The sequence below is a fragment of the Pseudophryne corroboree genome, chromosome 4 (assembly GCF_028390025.1).
Source record: "Pseudophryne corroboree isolate aPseCor3 chromosome 4, aPseCor3.hap2, whole genome shotgun sequence".
NCBI lineage: Eukaryota > Metazoa > Chordata > Amphibia > Anura > Myobatrachidae > Pseudophryne > Pseudophryne corroboree.
In genome coordinates this window covers 477,384,138-477,399,876 of record NC_086447.1, presented here as the reverse complement: position 1 = coordinate 477,399,876, position 15,739 = coordinate 477,384,138, and the positions used below count along the sequence as shown (strand labels likewise).

Genomic DNA, 15,739 nt, shown 5'->3' with positions numbered 1-15,739 from the left:
TTGCTTCAGCATCTGTAAGGGGGCCGGCGGCGCGGCTCCGGGACCCATCCATGGCTGGGCCTGTGATCGTCCCTCTGGAGCTAATGTCCAGTAGCCAAGAAGCCCAATCCACTCTGCACGCAGGTGAGTTCGCTTCTTCCCCCCTTAGTCCCACGCTGCAGTGAGCCTGTTGCCAGCAGGACTCACTGAAAATAAAAAACCCTAAGTATACTTTTACTTCTAAGCAGCTCAGGAGAGCCACCTAGATTGCACCCTTCTCGGCCGGGCACAAAGATCTAACTGAGGCTTGGAGGAGGGTCATAGGGGGAGGAGCCAGTGCACACCACCTAGGTCCAAAAGCTTTTACTTTTTGTGCCCTGTCTCCTGCGGAGCCGCTATCCCCCTTGGTCCTGACGGAGTCCCCAGCATCCACTTAGGACGTTAGAGAAATTATGTTTGCAGCACATTACTATTACAAAGAGAAAAGAGAAGACAATGCCTACAAATGAAGTATCCACCTAAAAACCTCCAAACGTGCTGGAAGACATGTTGTAACATTATAGCATACCTTTTGAATTACTGTACCAATACCAATCAATATGCAATCTAAAATGTAATTGTAGCGGGCAGGATGCTATGAAGAGACGGTAATCAGAAACAACCACTCTGTTATCCTGCAATGCACAATGCATGTTATGGCAGCTATTCTGTTAGGACTTTTTAAATATCAAGTACAAAAACAAGATATATGCAGTCATCCAGTGTGTTCATTTGCAAAATGATTCTGTAGCAAATACTGAACATGACTAGCTCCCCCCCCCCCCCCCCCCCTCCTGCCAAAAACAAGGAGAAAAAAAACAAACAGCAAACAAAAGGTCGAGATACATTTGATGTTAACTGGCTAATTATATCAATGAATGATTTAATATGACCTATAAAAGCAAAGTAATGGTTGTATATTATCTTCTACCAGCCCAACAAAGAAAAAAAAATGTAAGTCAGAAATATCTACACACAGACAGATCAGGGTCAGCATAGGAGGTGAAAATAAGATTTTACTTACCGGTAAATCTATTTCTCGTAGTCCGTAGAGGATGCTGGGGACTCCGTAAGGACCATGGGGAATAGACGGGCTCCGCAGGAGATAGGGCACTTTAAGAAAGCTTTGGACTCTGGGTGTGCACTGGCTCCTCCCTCTATGCCCCTCCTCCAGACCTCAGTTAGGGAAACTGTGCCCAGAGGAGATGGACAGTACGAGGAAGGATTTTTGTAAATCTAAGGGCGAGATTCATACCAGCCACACCGTATAACTTGTGATCAACTTACCCAGTTAACAGTATGAACAACATAGCCACGGTACCACCGAAAACTATAACATAACCCTTATGTAAGCAATAACTATATACAAGTCTTGCAGAAGAAGTTCGCACTTGGGACGGGCGCCCAGCATCCTCTACGGACTACGAGAAATAGATTTACCGGTAAGTAAAATCTTATTTTCTCTAACGTCCTAGAGGATGCTAGGGACTCCGTAAGGACCATGGGGATTATACCAAAGCTCCCAAACGGGCGGGAGAGTGCGGATGACTCTGCAGCACCGATTGAGCAAACAGGAGGTCCTCCTCAGCCAGGGTATCAAACTTATAGAACTTTGCAAAGGTGTTTGTCCCCGACCAAGTAGCTGCTCGGCACAACTGTAATGCCGAGACCCCTCGGGCAGCCGCCCAAGAAGAGCCCACTTTCCTAGTGGAGTGGGCCTTAACCGATTTCGGTAACGGCAATCCTGCTGTAGAATGCGCCTGCTGAATCGTGTTACAGATCCAGCGAGCAGTAGTCTGCTTTGAAGCAGGAGCGCCAACCTTGTTGGCCGCATACAGAACGAACAAAGCTTCAGTCTTCCTGATTCTAGCCGTTCTGGTCACATAAATCTTCAAAGCCCTGACTACATTCAGGGACTCGGAATCCTCCAAGTCCCGTGTAGCCACAGGCACGACAATAGGTTGGTTCACATGAAAAGAGGAGACCACTTTTGGCAGAAAGTGAGGGCGAGTCCTCAACTCTGCCCTATCCACGTGAAAAACCAAGTATGGGCTTTTATGTGATAAAGCCGCCAATTCGGAAACACGTCTTGCCGAAGCTAACGCCAACAACATGACCACTTTCCACGTGAGGTATTTCAACTCCACAGTTTTGAGTGGTTCAAACCAAAGTGACTTGAGGAACAGTAACACCACGTTAAGATCCCAAGGCGCCACCGGATGCACAAAAGGAGGCTAAATATGCAGCACTCCCTTCACAAAAGTCTGTACTTTAGGAATAGAGGCCAGTTCTCTTTGAAAGAAAATGGATAAGGCCGAAATCTGGACCTTTATGGACCCTAATTTTAGGCCCAAAGTCACTTCTGTTTGAAGGAAGTGGAGTAGGCGGCCCAAATGGAACTCCTCCGTAGGAGCGGCTCTGGCCTCACACCAAGAAACATATTTCCGCCATATACGGTGATAATGTTTTAACGTCACGTCTTTCCTAGCCTTGATCAGGGTAGGAATGACCTCCTCCGGAATCCCTTTTTCCGCTAGGATCCGGCGTTCAACCGCCATGCCGTCAAACGCAGCCGCGGTAAGTCTTGGAACAGACAGGGCCCCTGCCGCAGCAGGTCCTGCCTTAGAGGAAGAGGCCACGGATCCCCTGCGAGCAACTCTTGCAGCTCCGGATACCAAGTCCTCCTTGGCCAATCTGGAACAATGAGTATTGTTCTGACCCTGCTTCTTCGTATTATTCTCAACACCTTGGGTATGAGAGGAAGAGGAGGAAACACATAGACCGATCTGAACACCCAAGGTGTCACCAGAGCGTCTACCGCTACCGCCTGAGGGTCCCTTGACCTGGCGCAATACCGCTTTAGCTTTTTGTTGAGACGGGATGCCATCATGTCGATTTGAGGCAGTCCCCAACGATCTGTGATCTGTGCGAAGACTTCTTGATGAAGTCCCCACTCTCCCGGATGCAGGTCGTGCCTGCTGAGGAAGTCCGCCTCCCAGTTGTCCACCCCCGGGATGAACACCGCTGACAGCACGCTTACATGGCCTTCCGCCCAGCGTAGAATCCTGGTCGCTTCTGCCATGGCCATTCTGCTCCTTGTTCCGCTTGGCGGTTTATATGAGCCACTGCCGTGACATTGTCTGACTGAATCAGAACCGGTTTTCTCCGAAGCAATTCCTCCGCTTGACGCAGGGAGTTGTATATGGCCCTCAACTCCAGGACGTTGATGTGGAGACAAGACTCTAGGCTTGACCAGAGACCTTGGAAATTTCTTCCCAGTGTCACTGCTCCCCAGCCTCGGAGGCTTGCGTCCGTGGTCACCAGGACCCAGTCCTGAATGCCGAACCTGCGACCTTCTAGTAGGCGAGCACTGTTCAGCCACCACAGGAGAGATACCCTGGTCCTGGGAGACAGTGTGATCTTTTGATGCATTTGTAGATGGGACCCAGACCACTTGTCCAAAAAGGTCCCATTGAAAAGTCCTCGCATGGAACCTCCCGAAAGGGATTGCCTCGTAGGAAGCCACCATCTTCCCCAGGACCCGCGTGCAATGATGCACTGAAACCTTTTTTGGTTTTAATAGGTTCCTAACCATGGCTGAGTTCCTGAACCTTTTTGATCGGAAGAAAAACCTTTTTCTGGTCTGTGTCTAGAATCAGCCCCAAAAAGGTCAGACGCGTTGTAGGGACTAGCTGGGACTTCGGTATATTGAGAATCCAGCCGTGTAACTGCAACGTCTTCATGGACAGAGACACGGTGTCCAGCAACCTCTCCCGAGATCTCGCCTTTATGAGGAGATCGTCCAAGTATGGGATAATTGTGACCCCCTGCCTGCACAGGAGCACCATCATTTCTGCCATTACCTTGGTGAAAATTCTCGGGGCCGTGGAAAGCCCAAACGGCAACGTCTGAAATTGGTAGTGACAGTCCTGCACTGCAAATCTCAGGAACGCCTGATGCGGGGGGAATATCGGAACATGAAGGTAAGCATCCTTTATGTCCAGGGACACCATCCAATCCCCCCCCTCCAGGCTGGCGATGACCGCCCTGAGTGATTCCATTTTGAACTTGAACCTCTTCAAGTACAGTTTCAGAGATTTCAGGTTTAAAATGGGCCTGACCGAACCGTCCGGTTTCGGGACCACAAACAGGGTTGAGTAATATCCCTCTCCTTGCTGGAGATGAGGAACTGTTACAATCACCTGTTGAGTATACAATTTTTGGATTGCTGTCAACACTAGCTCCCTCTCTGACGGGGAAGCCGGCAGAGCCGATTTGAAAAATCGGCGAGGAGGCAAGTCTTCGAATTCCAGCCTGTATCCCTGGGAAATTATCTCTAATGCCCAGGGATCCACCTGCGAGTGAACCCAGACGTGGCTGAAAAATCGAAGACGAGCCCCCACCAGATCTACCTCCCCCCGGAAAGCCCCAGCGTCATGCGGTGGACTTTGCCGACGCGGGGGAGGACTTCTGCTCTTGGGAACTAGCTGTGTGCAGCTTTATTCCCCTGCCTTTCCCTCTGGCAACAAAGGATGATCCACGTACCTTCTTGTTTTTATTGTAACGAAAGGACTGCATTTGATAATGAGGTGCCTTTTTTGTATGTTGCGGGGGGACATAAGGTAAGAAATTTGACTTACCAGCCGTAGCGACAAGATCCGAGAGGCCGTCTCCAAACAACTCCACCCCCTTGTAAGGCAAGGACTCCATATGCCGTTTTGAATCGGCATCTCCCGTCCACTGTCGGGTCCACAATAGCCGTCTAGCAGAAATAGACACAGCATTTATTCTGGAGCTTAATAAACAAATGTCTCCCTGAGCATCCCTCATATACAAGGCTGCATCTCTGATATGCTCTATGGTCATTTGAATGGCGTCCCTATCTAAGGCGTCAATTTCCGTAGATAAGGAATCTGCCCATGCTACAACCGCACTACAAACCCAGGCCGACGCCATAGCCGGTCGAGCAATAGTACCGGCATGATTGTAAATGTGCTTTAAGGTAATTTCCTGCCTGCGATCAGCAGGTTTCTTGAGGGAAGCCGTATCCTGAGAAGGCAGTGCCACCTTTTTGGACAAACGTGTCAGCGCCTTGTCAACTTTTGGCGAAGATTCCCAGCGTATCCTATCAGTTTGTGGAAAAGGATACGCCATGAGAATCCTTTTGGGAACTTGTGGTCTCCTATCCGGAGATTCCCAAGCCTTTTCGCACAAGTCACTTAATTCAAATGAGGATGGGAAAGTGACTTCAGGCTTTTTCCCTTTATACATGTGTACCCTCGTGTCAGGGACAGGGGGTTCCTCAGTAATATGCAAAACCTCTTTAATGGCCATAATCATGTATTGTATACCCTTAGCCACCTTTGGCTGTAATGTTGTATCTTCATAGTCGACACTAGAGTCAGTATCTGTGTCGGTATCTGTGTCATCGATCTGGGATATGGTGCGCTTCTGAGACCCAGAAGGACCTGGCGCCCCAGGGACAGGCATGGACTGGCTACCTGACTGATCCCTAGCTTCTGCTTTGTCTAATCTTTTATGCAATAGATTGACATTTGCATTCAAGACATTCAGCATATCCACCCATTCCGGTGTCGGCGTTGCCGACGGCGACCTGACATTCAAACACTCCCCCTTCACATTAAGCGAGCCTTCCTCGTCAAACATGTCGACACACGCGTACCGACACACTTCACACACACACACAGGGAATCCCTTTCCTGAAGACAGTATCTCTGTCAAGGCCCTTTGGAGAGACAGAGAGAGAGTAAGCCAGCACACACCCCAGCGCAATAACCCTGGAGACCAACACAAATTGTTTTCCCCCAGCAGATCTGTATAATATGTAAACCGCTAATTATGTGCCCCCCCCCCCTCTCTTTTAAGCACCCTTTCACCGTGTGTAAGCAGGGGAGAGTCCGGGGAGCTTCCTCTCAGCAGTGCTGTGGAGAGAAAATGGCGCTGGTGAGTGCTGAGGGAGAAGCCCCGCCCCCTCGGCGGCGGGCTTCTGTCCCGCTCAAACTTAGTGAAATATGGCGGGGGCTCTTTTATATACATGTACAGAGCCCACCTGTACATGTATATATTCTTTATGCCATGCAGAGGTTTATATTGCCGCCCAGGGCGCCCCCCCCTGCACCCTTACAGTGACCGGAGTATGTGAGGTGTATGGGAGCAATGACGCACAGCTGCAGTGCTGTGCGTTACCTCAGCGAAGCTGAAGGCTTCTGCCGCCTGACGACTTCTGTCTTCTGTACTTCTAGCTCTGTGAGGAGAACGGCGGCGCAGCTCCGGGGGTGGACACCCAGTAAGAACCTGCGTTCACCCCCTCTGGAGCTAATGGTGTCCAGTAGCCAAGGAAGCAGACCCTATCTTTGACAAGAAGGTCTGCTCCTCTCTCCTCAGTCCCACGATGCAGGGAGCCTGTTGCCAGCAGTGCTCCCTGTGAAAAAGTAAAATGTAGAAAGAAAAAATCCAAACAAAAATGCTTCTAGGCAGAGAACTCTGGAGAGCTCTCTGCAGTGCACCCATCTTGCTCTGGGCACAGTGTAAAACTGAGGTCTGGAGGAGGGGCATAGAGGGAGGAGCCAGTACACACCCAGAGTCCAAAGCTTTCTTAAAGTGCCCTATCTCCTGCGGAGCCCGTCTATTCCCCATGGTCCTTACGGAGTCCCCAGCATCCTCTAGGACGTTAGAGAAATTATTATCTTGCTGCCTCACAGAACTGTGGGCCCAAGTTCAATTCTAACCACCATAGCACTGTATGTGGCGTTTCTATGTTCTCTCCATGTTTGCATGGGTTTCCTCCAGGTTCCCCCCCTCAAAAATCATACTAGTAGGTTAATTAGCTTCTAACCCTAGTGTATATGTACCAGTGGTAGGGAACTTAGATTGTAAACACTACTTGGGCAGGGACTAAAGGATGGTATTTATCAAAGCTATGAGAGAGATTAAGTTGTGAGAGATAAAGACTCAATCAGCTCCTGTCATTTTTCAAATACAGCCTGTAAAATGTAAGACAGAAGCTGGTTGGCTAGTACTCTCTCTCAATTTAACTCTCTCCAGGCTTTGATTAAAAAAACAAAAAACAAAAAAAAAACACAACTAAAAATTATTATTTTTTATAAAAAGCTATGCTAACTAGGGGGTAAATTTTCTAAGCTGGGAGTTCTATTTAAGATGGGATGTTGCCTATAGCAACCAATCAGATTCCAGGTATTATCTTCTAGTAGGTGCTAGATAAATGAGAAGTAGAATCTGATTGGTTGCTATTGGCAACATCCCATCTTAAATAGAACTCCCAGCTTAGTAAATTTACCCCCAGGTGTGCACTCTACTAACTACACATAGCTAAATAATATATTACTGAGCCAGATATCTAACAGAGGATAAACACACAATGGAAAGACTGCCAATGTAAATATACCTGCCACAGTTTAATAAAGGAAGTCCAGCAAATAAAAGAATAACAGATAATCTACTTGGAACTGAAAGGGTCAATGTGGGTGGTTTGTCCATCTCTTAAAGGGTGGTTATCAAACAGGAGGAGGAAGAGGGGCGACTTACTTGGTGTACGAAAACATCTACCGGGCTCTCCAGGGGCCTTCCCTCTCGGCTGGTCATAGAGATGAAACCAAATCCCATCAGTGCATTGAACCATTTGCAGTGGCCTGCACCACGCAGGACCGCTGTGTCCTCCTCCTCTGGCAGCTTCCTCTGCTCCTCTCCGCCACCTTTGTCAGACCCTCCTGGGTAAGAGATAAAAAGGAAATATAGTAATAGGAAAAGGAGATTTATGGTAAGAACTTACCTTTGTTAAATCTTTCTGCGAGGTACACTGGGTTCCACAGGGATAAAATCGGGGTGTAGAGTAGGATCTTGATCCGAGGCACCAACAGGCTAAAAGCTTTGACAGTTCCCAATATGCTCAGCGCCGCCTCCTCCTCTATAACCCCGCCTCTGTGCACAGGAGCTCAGTTTTGTAAACCAGTCCAACGCAGTAGCAGGTAAAAGAAACGACAATAGTTAGTATCCACAAACACCACATTCTCACGACAGGAGAAGGTATCAGCGGCTAGTGCCCATCAACCCAAAGAAGCTAAGTGCGTCAGGGTGGGCGCCATGTGGAATCCAGTGTACCTCGCAGAAAGAGATTTAACAAGGGTACATTCTTACCATAAACCTCCTTTTCTGCATTAGAGTACACTGGTATTCCACAGGGAATAACATCAGGGCTGTCCTAAAGCAGTTCCTTATGGGAGGGGACGCACTGTAGCGGGCACAAGAACCCGGCGTCCAAAGGAAGCATCATGGAAGGATGAAGTATCGAAGGCATAGTACCTTATGAACGCGTTCACCGAGGACCACGTAGCCGCCTTGCACAATTGTTCAAGGGTCGCACCACAGCGGGCCGCCCAAGAAGGTCCAACCGACAGAGTAGAACGGGCTTTGATGGTAGCAGGAGATGGAAGGCCAGCCTGTACATAAGCACGTGCAATCACCATTCTAATCCAACTGGCCAAGGTCTGCTTGTTAGCAGGCCAGCCACGTTTGTAAAAACCAAACAGTACAAAGAGAATCAGACTTCCTAACGGAGGCTGTCCTGTTCACATAGATACAGAGAGCCCGTACCACATCCAAAGACCGCTCTTTGGAAGATAAATCCGGAGAGACAAAGGCCAGAACCACAATCTCCTGGTTAAGGTGGAAAGAAGACACTACCTTAGGTAGATAACCAGGGCGCGTTCAAAAAACCGCCCGGTCCCGGTGAAAAATCAGATAGGGGGACCTACAAGACAATACAAGGCACCCAGATCTGATACCCGTCTAGCAGTGGCAATAGCCAGCAGAAACAAGACCTTGAGGGAAAGCCACTTAAGGTCCGCGGATTCAAGAGGTTCAAACGGAGACTCTTGCAAACCTCCAGAACCACCGGCAAATCCCAAGGAGCCACAGGTGGGACATATGGAGGTTGAATCCGTAAAACACCCTGAGTGAAAGTATGAACATCAGGCAGAGTCGCAATTTTTCTATGAAACCATACCGGCAAGTCAGAAATATGAACCTTGAGGGAGGCCAGCCAAAGGCCCAAGTCCAGGCCCTGTTGTAGGAAGGCCAAAAGTTTGGCCGTACTAAACTTTTAAACGTCATGATTGTTAGATGTGCACCAAGCAAAGTAAGAATTCCAGACCCTATGGTAAATCCGAGCAGAAGCCGGCTTATGGGCCTTCAACATAGTTTGAATGACTGCCTCAGAAAATCCTTTGGCCCTCAGTACGGAAGCTTCAAGAGCCACGCCGTCAAAGCCAGTTGGGTCAAATCCTGGTAAACACACGAGCCCTGAACGAAGAGGTCTGGTCGTTGCGGAAACAGAAGAGGACGCTCTAGCGAGACCCTCTGAAGGTCTGAGAACCAATGCCGTTTGGGCCACGCTGGAGCTATTAGAAGAAGGATTCCTCCTTCTTGCTTGAACTTCCTCACTACTCTGGGCAGGAGTCACACCGGAGGGAACACGTACGGCAGCCAAAAGTTCCATGGAATTGCCAGTGCGTCCACGAACACCGCTTGAGGATCCCTTGTTTTTGCTCCTAAGACCGGAACTTTGTGATTGTGTCGAGACGCCACCAGGTCTACATCTGGTAGGCCCCACTTGTCCACTAGAAGTTGAAATACTTCTGGATGAAGGCTCCACTCTCCAGCGTGTACATCCTGGCGACTGAGGAAGTCCGCTTCCCAGTTGAGGACCCCCGGAATGAACACTGCCGATATGGCTGGCAAATGGCGTTCCGCCCATTGAAGAATCTTTGACACTTCCATCATTGCCATGTGGCTTCAAATGCCGCCTTGATGATTTATGTACGCCACCGTGGTGGCGTTGTCTGACTGTACTTGAACAGGCCTGTTCAGTACCAGATGCCGGGCCAGTTTCAGAGCATTGAATACTGCCCGCAATTCTAAAGTGTTTATCGGGAGGAGCGACTCCTCCCTGGTCCACCGTCCCTGAAGAGAGTGTTGCTCCAACACCCCGTCCCAACCTCTCCGACTGGCATCCGTCGTTAGAAGAACCCAGTTGGAGATCCAGAAAGAAAATCATTTGAGACCTGATCCGGTGAGGCAGGCCGTCCCACTTGGCAGGAATCAGTTTCTGCAGAGGGCGGGAATGAAATTGAGCATACTTCATGTCGAAAGCAGACACCATGAGGCCTAGTACTTGCATCGCCGAGGACGAGAAAGGAAGCAACGTATCTTGTCCTGAAGCTTCAGGACTTTCTCCTGTGACAAGAACAACCTCTGGTTGTATGTGTCCAACAACGCTCCCAGATGCACCATGCTCTGGGCAGGGACCAGGGATGATTACTTCCAGTTGATGAGCCACCCATGGGCTTGCAGAAACTGGACCGTCAGATCCAAATGACGGAGGAGAACTTCTAGGGAAATGGCCAGGATAAGCAGATCGTCCAGATACGGCAGGATCCAGATGCACCGACGGCGGAGTGAAGCAGTCATAACTGCCATGACCTTGGTGAAAATTTGCGGAGCCGTGGTCAGACCAAACGGTAAGGCCCAGAATTAGTAATGGAGATTGCCAATAGCAAACCGCAGGTATTTCTGATGTGACATGGCAATAGGGATATGCAGGTAAGCATCCTGTATATCCAGGGATACCATATAGTCCCCTGGCTCCAAAGCCAGGACAATACAGCGAAGGGTCTCCATACAAAACTTGGAGACCCTCACAAACTTGTTCAAAGATTTGAGGTTGAGAATGGTCCGGGAGGAACCATTCTGTTTGGGAACTAGGAACAGCTTTGAATAGTACCCCTTGACCCTCTGAGCCAGAGGCACCGGCACTACCACTCCGGTGTCCAGGAGGGATTGTACCACTAAACGGAGAGTTGTTGCCTTTGCCTGATCCGAAGGGATGTCCGTCAGGCAACAGCGAGGAGGGGGACGTGTCTTGAAGGATATAGCGTATCCGTGAGTGATGACTTCCCTTACCCAAGCATCTAAAGTGGTCTGAAACCATACCTGGGTGAATTGTAGAAGTCGGCCACCCACCCTGGGATACCCCAGGGGGAGGCCCGCCCCGTCATGCCGCAGGTTTGTCAGATTTGGGAGCCGGCTGACTGGCAACCCAGGCACATTTAGGCTTGGGGGTTTTGGAAGTGCAAGACTGTTTCGGATACGCCTGACCCTTTGATTTACCCGGAGGGCGAAAGGAAGTACTCTTAGCCTTCGGGGCCGAAGGAGTAGTACTAGGTAGACATGCAGTCTTAGCAGACGCCAAGTCAGCAACAATCTTGTTGAGATCCTCACCAAAGAGGTTTCCTTTAAACGGGAGCACCTCCAGGATTTTCTTAGAGTCCAAGTCTACAGACCAGGACCGCAACCAGAGAATACGGCGAGCCAAAATGGATGTCATAGCAGCCTTGGCCACCAGAACACCTGCATCTGAAGTTGCTTTAATGTAATGAGATGCCGTGACAATATAAGAGAGACATTGTCTGGCAAGTTCAGAAAAATTGGACGGAATCTCAGCCTCTATTTCTTGAGCCCATGCCTCAATAGCTTCTGCGGCCCAAGTAACCGCAATGGTGGGCCTATGCGCAGCCCCTGCAAGGTTATAGATGGCTTTTAAGTAGCCCTCCACCCGCTTATCCGTCAGTTCCTTGAGAGAAGTGACGGTAGTGACAGGCAGAGCTGATTACACCACCAGCCGAGCGATTTGCGAATCCACCGGCGATGGTGTTTCCCAATTTTTTACTCAATTCTGCCACAAGGGGATAGCGGGCTAGCATCTTCTTGTGCGGGGTGAATTTCTTTCCTGGCTTCTCCCAGGATTTCGGACATATGTCAACCAAGTGGTCAGAATGAGGTAAAACTAAATTTAGTAACCTTCTAACGTTTGAACCGGTCTGCTTTCTTAGATGTAGTAGCAGGCTCAGGATCATCATCAATCTGAAGAATGAGTCTGATAGCTTCTAATAGATCAGGAACATCCACCTGTGAAACATATTCCCCATCAGAAACACCATGATCAGAGTCTGAGGGGTCAGTATACAAGCCACCTTCATCGGAAGAGGTATCCGGAACATGCGTGGATTGAGAGGAAGTAACAGCCCGCTTAGAAAACTTCTTAGGTTTAGTTTTAGGCGGGCGAGGGTCTGGAACAATTTTACCCAAAGAGTTATTCAATTGCTGTCACTGAGTGGACAGAGCATCTGTTCATGGCGGATTAACCGCAGGGACCATATAAAGGCACATGCGGTCCCATAGGGGGCGCAAGTTTAGTTACCAGCGTAGTCCGTAAATTAGAAAACAAGGCAGCCCAAGGCGGGCCCTGATGTGCCCCCGTTGTTACAAACTGACTGGGGGGTACAGAACCCCCAAAACCTGAACCCTCCGCAGCCATGTTATCCTCCAATGCATCCGGGACATAATATCCGCGCACGGCGGAATCAGCCCCAGACCCATCGCCCCTGTAGCGGACATGATATGAAAACGTAAACCACAGGCGACACAGTACAATATCAGTAAATATAATACCCAACACAAACCCCCCGTGCAGTGTGACAGCACAAACGGGATTTCTGAGGTAAAATGTGACTGAAAAACAGAGAAAAATACAAAATACGTATATCCTGTGAAATACCTATATTATCTAATAACCCTAACGCACGGAGCCCCCTCAGGTTACAGAATATAGCGATAGCAGTAGGAATGAGATACACAGAGTAGAGATCACCCAGCAGCTATATGTACACACACACAGTCACATGTACAATGCAGAAATTATGACATAATAAAACAGCACTGCACTAGCAATACTATTACTGAGTAAAGCTATGTATATGGGTGTAGTACGGCTGACCGGCGGTCGGGTCAGCTTACCGATGCCGGGATCCCGGCAGCATACCGACGCCGGGATCCCGGCGGGGAGGGGCGAGTGCAGCAAGCCCCTTGCTGGCTCGCTGCGCTCGCCACGCTGCGGGCTCGGTGGCGACCTGCGGTCGCCACGGGTTCTATTCCCACTCTATGGGTGTCGTGGACACCCACGAGTGGAAATAGTCCCTGTTGGTCGGCATGCCGACCATCGGGACAGTGACCTGTAGGGCTGGTGGAGGAGGTCATGTGACTGTCGGTCAGCTGACCGGCGGTCACATGAATACCACCCATGTATATAAATAGATACATCAATGCACAGTAAAAACTGGATGAATATCACAGGGTACTTGTACTAAATAACCCTGAAGTATACACTTGTTCTTAACTAACACTGTCTAAACGACATGTAGAATACTTAAGTGTCCTGTAAATGCACAGCTCTGATGATGCAGGCGGCTTTAGGGAGAAGGCATCACCCAGCTGTCCCAGAATCAGCGCAGCTGGTGTAATGACGCCCAAATGCTGACAGGGAGTGAGGAAGACCGAGAGATGCAGCTCCAGGGCGGGAACATTTATTCTAAATGGCGCCCAGGAGCTGGGGGAGGGGCTACAGGCCAGAGCTTTATCCCCTTGCTGGACTTCACCACCGGGTGCTGCGGGCCTTAATAAAATAGATTATAGCCTAATCCGACCTGTGCCCTTGCCTTGGTGGTCTAGTGGGGTCCCTGTACTGCCACAGTGTCCACGCCAGCACGCTCAGCCCACCTCCTAATGGCCGCGGTGGATCGAGATTTCCAGCGGGTCCCGCCTGGGGGACCCTCTTACCTCCTCCGAGTGCAGCCACGCGATTCGGGAAAACTTTGGTTAGTGTGTGCGCCCTGGGTGAAGAACCGGAGCCTCCGCTGTAAGTACCCGGCGACCAGGGAAGCGGGAGTATACAGCGCCACTGGGGGAGGTGATGGAGCTGCAGCAGGAGATATCAGAATGTTATCTAGCACTAGAGTGCCTCTGCTGCAGCCCTTGAAGTCTACTATCTTCTTTAAAATAGCTCTGCTTAGGGCTGCTGGAGCAGCCCTTCCTGTTATCTGCCTGCACTGCAGGCACCAATTTACAAACTGAGCTCCTGTGCACGGAGGCGGGGTTGAGCATCTTGGGAACAGTCAAAGCTTTTAGCCTGTTGGTGCCTCGGATCAAGATCTTACTCTACACCCCGATGTTATTCCCTGGGGAATACCAGTGTACACTGCTGCAGAAATAAGACTAGCTATTAGGCAGCATGGAGCGAGCAGCAGCGTAACTGCAGCATGCTCTGCACCCTTGTCTGTGCGCTGGACACATCCCATCGCTCCGGTCTATAGCCGGTTTATAAATAAACACATGTGCTCGCAAAGCACAGACTGTGTAATCAGCACTGTGTGGACCTGATCACTGTTTCTCTTCATCCACTGTTAGCAGAAAGGTAAATGGACGCACTTGTAAACATGGTGTTGTGGGGAAAGTGAAGCGAGGTCTGGGGATTATTGCACAACAACTTATTATTACCCATGATCTGATTGTTATGTTACTAGGAAAAACCAGGACAGGTGGGGGTGTTTGTTCTCAAGGTTAAGTGTAGGAAAAAGGAGACTTCAGCCACAACTGCCATTGAAACAAAAGCTTCCCCACACCCCCTCTTCTCAGTTCCAGACTCCCGGCAACCAGGCTGCACGCTTTATATTCTAGTCGCCCGACGTGGTTAGGATTGTAGCTGCTTCCCTCCCCCTTCTTATGCCAAAAAACAACAAACAAAAACAAACAACAACAACAACAACAACAACAACAACAACACACCTTCGACCATGATGCCTGCTACTCCAGGCACGAAAGATGAAGAGCTTCCTTTCTGATTGGGGTGATAGGCTGCATCAATGTAACATCCTGATTTGAAGCAAACCCAAATTTAGCTTGCATTGTCTAGCGTATGCTCCCTCTTGTACTGCTCCACTGCCCCATCATACTCATGAGACTCTGACAATTACCGCGTCCCAGGCTGCTGCCGCAGAAATCATGAATTAATCTACAAACACACCCGCGACCAGACCTCACTTACATCGCCACATGACAGCGTCCTGGCACAAGGCCACTGGAATCCCCGAAGTGCATGTGTATTTGCTGTACAAATGCACTATCCCCACACATGGCGATGGTAGCTATGCACGTATGGAAAGTTTGCCATGACAACTTTAATCGTTTCGGCATGATGATTAATGAGCTATGCCGTGTAGGCGCTGTCTGCACAATGACATCACCAAGGTTATAGGAGCGCATTAAAGGGCCCCATACACTTATGCGACCACGTCACAGGCGTTCACCCCGACAGCCTCCTGGAGGGCAGGATCGCCCAAGATACATCGTATGCTGTCCTTTTGCATACGATGTATCTTGGGCGATCCCAGCCATGTCCCCAGGTCGGACTAGATTGAATGTGCGGCATTATCACTCTAGTGTATATGGGGCCCTTTAGCTTTAACCCCCCAGCTGCCAGAAGCTAGGGATTGCAGCGGTCGGGTAGAACATGGTGCTGTGTGTTTTTCCTAACACAGGAAAGATGGGGGAGGCGGCGGCTGCAGGATCAGACTTCACAGGTTTGCCCCAGTCATATCTTTCCGGGGGAGGGTACTCGATTAATGACTTCCTAAATAAGAGCCTAGCATTAGAAAGGAGGAAGCAAGAGGACCTCAAATTGAGTTTCTTAAATCAGCAGAGAATGTTCAAGGAGAAGGGGGAGCACATTATTTATTAATATTTTCTACAGTTATTTATATAGCGCACACATATTCCATAGCGCTTTCCAGAG

General features: G+C 49.5%; 1 protein-coding gene across 1 annotated transcript in view; it reads right to left on the bottom strand.

Annotated features, from left to right (window-relative positions):
* LOC134911518 (protein lin-28 homolog B-like) overlaps window positions 1-15,739 on the bottom strand; it is a 354,771-nt gene that overhangs the window by 193,020 nt on the left and 146,012 nt on the right. The window contains exon 3 of the mRNA XM_063919682.1: window positions 7,585-7,766. Coding sequence (XP_063775752.1) covers window positions 7,585-7,766 — 182 coding nt within the window. The remainder of the gene's footprint in view (window positions 1-7,584; window positions 7,767-15,739) is intronic.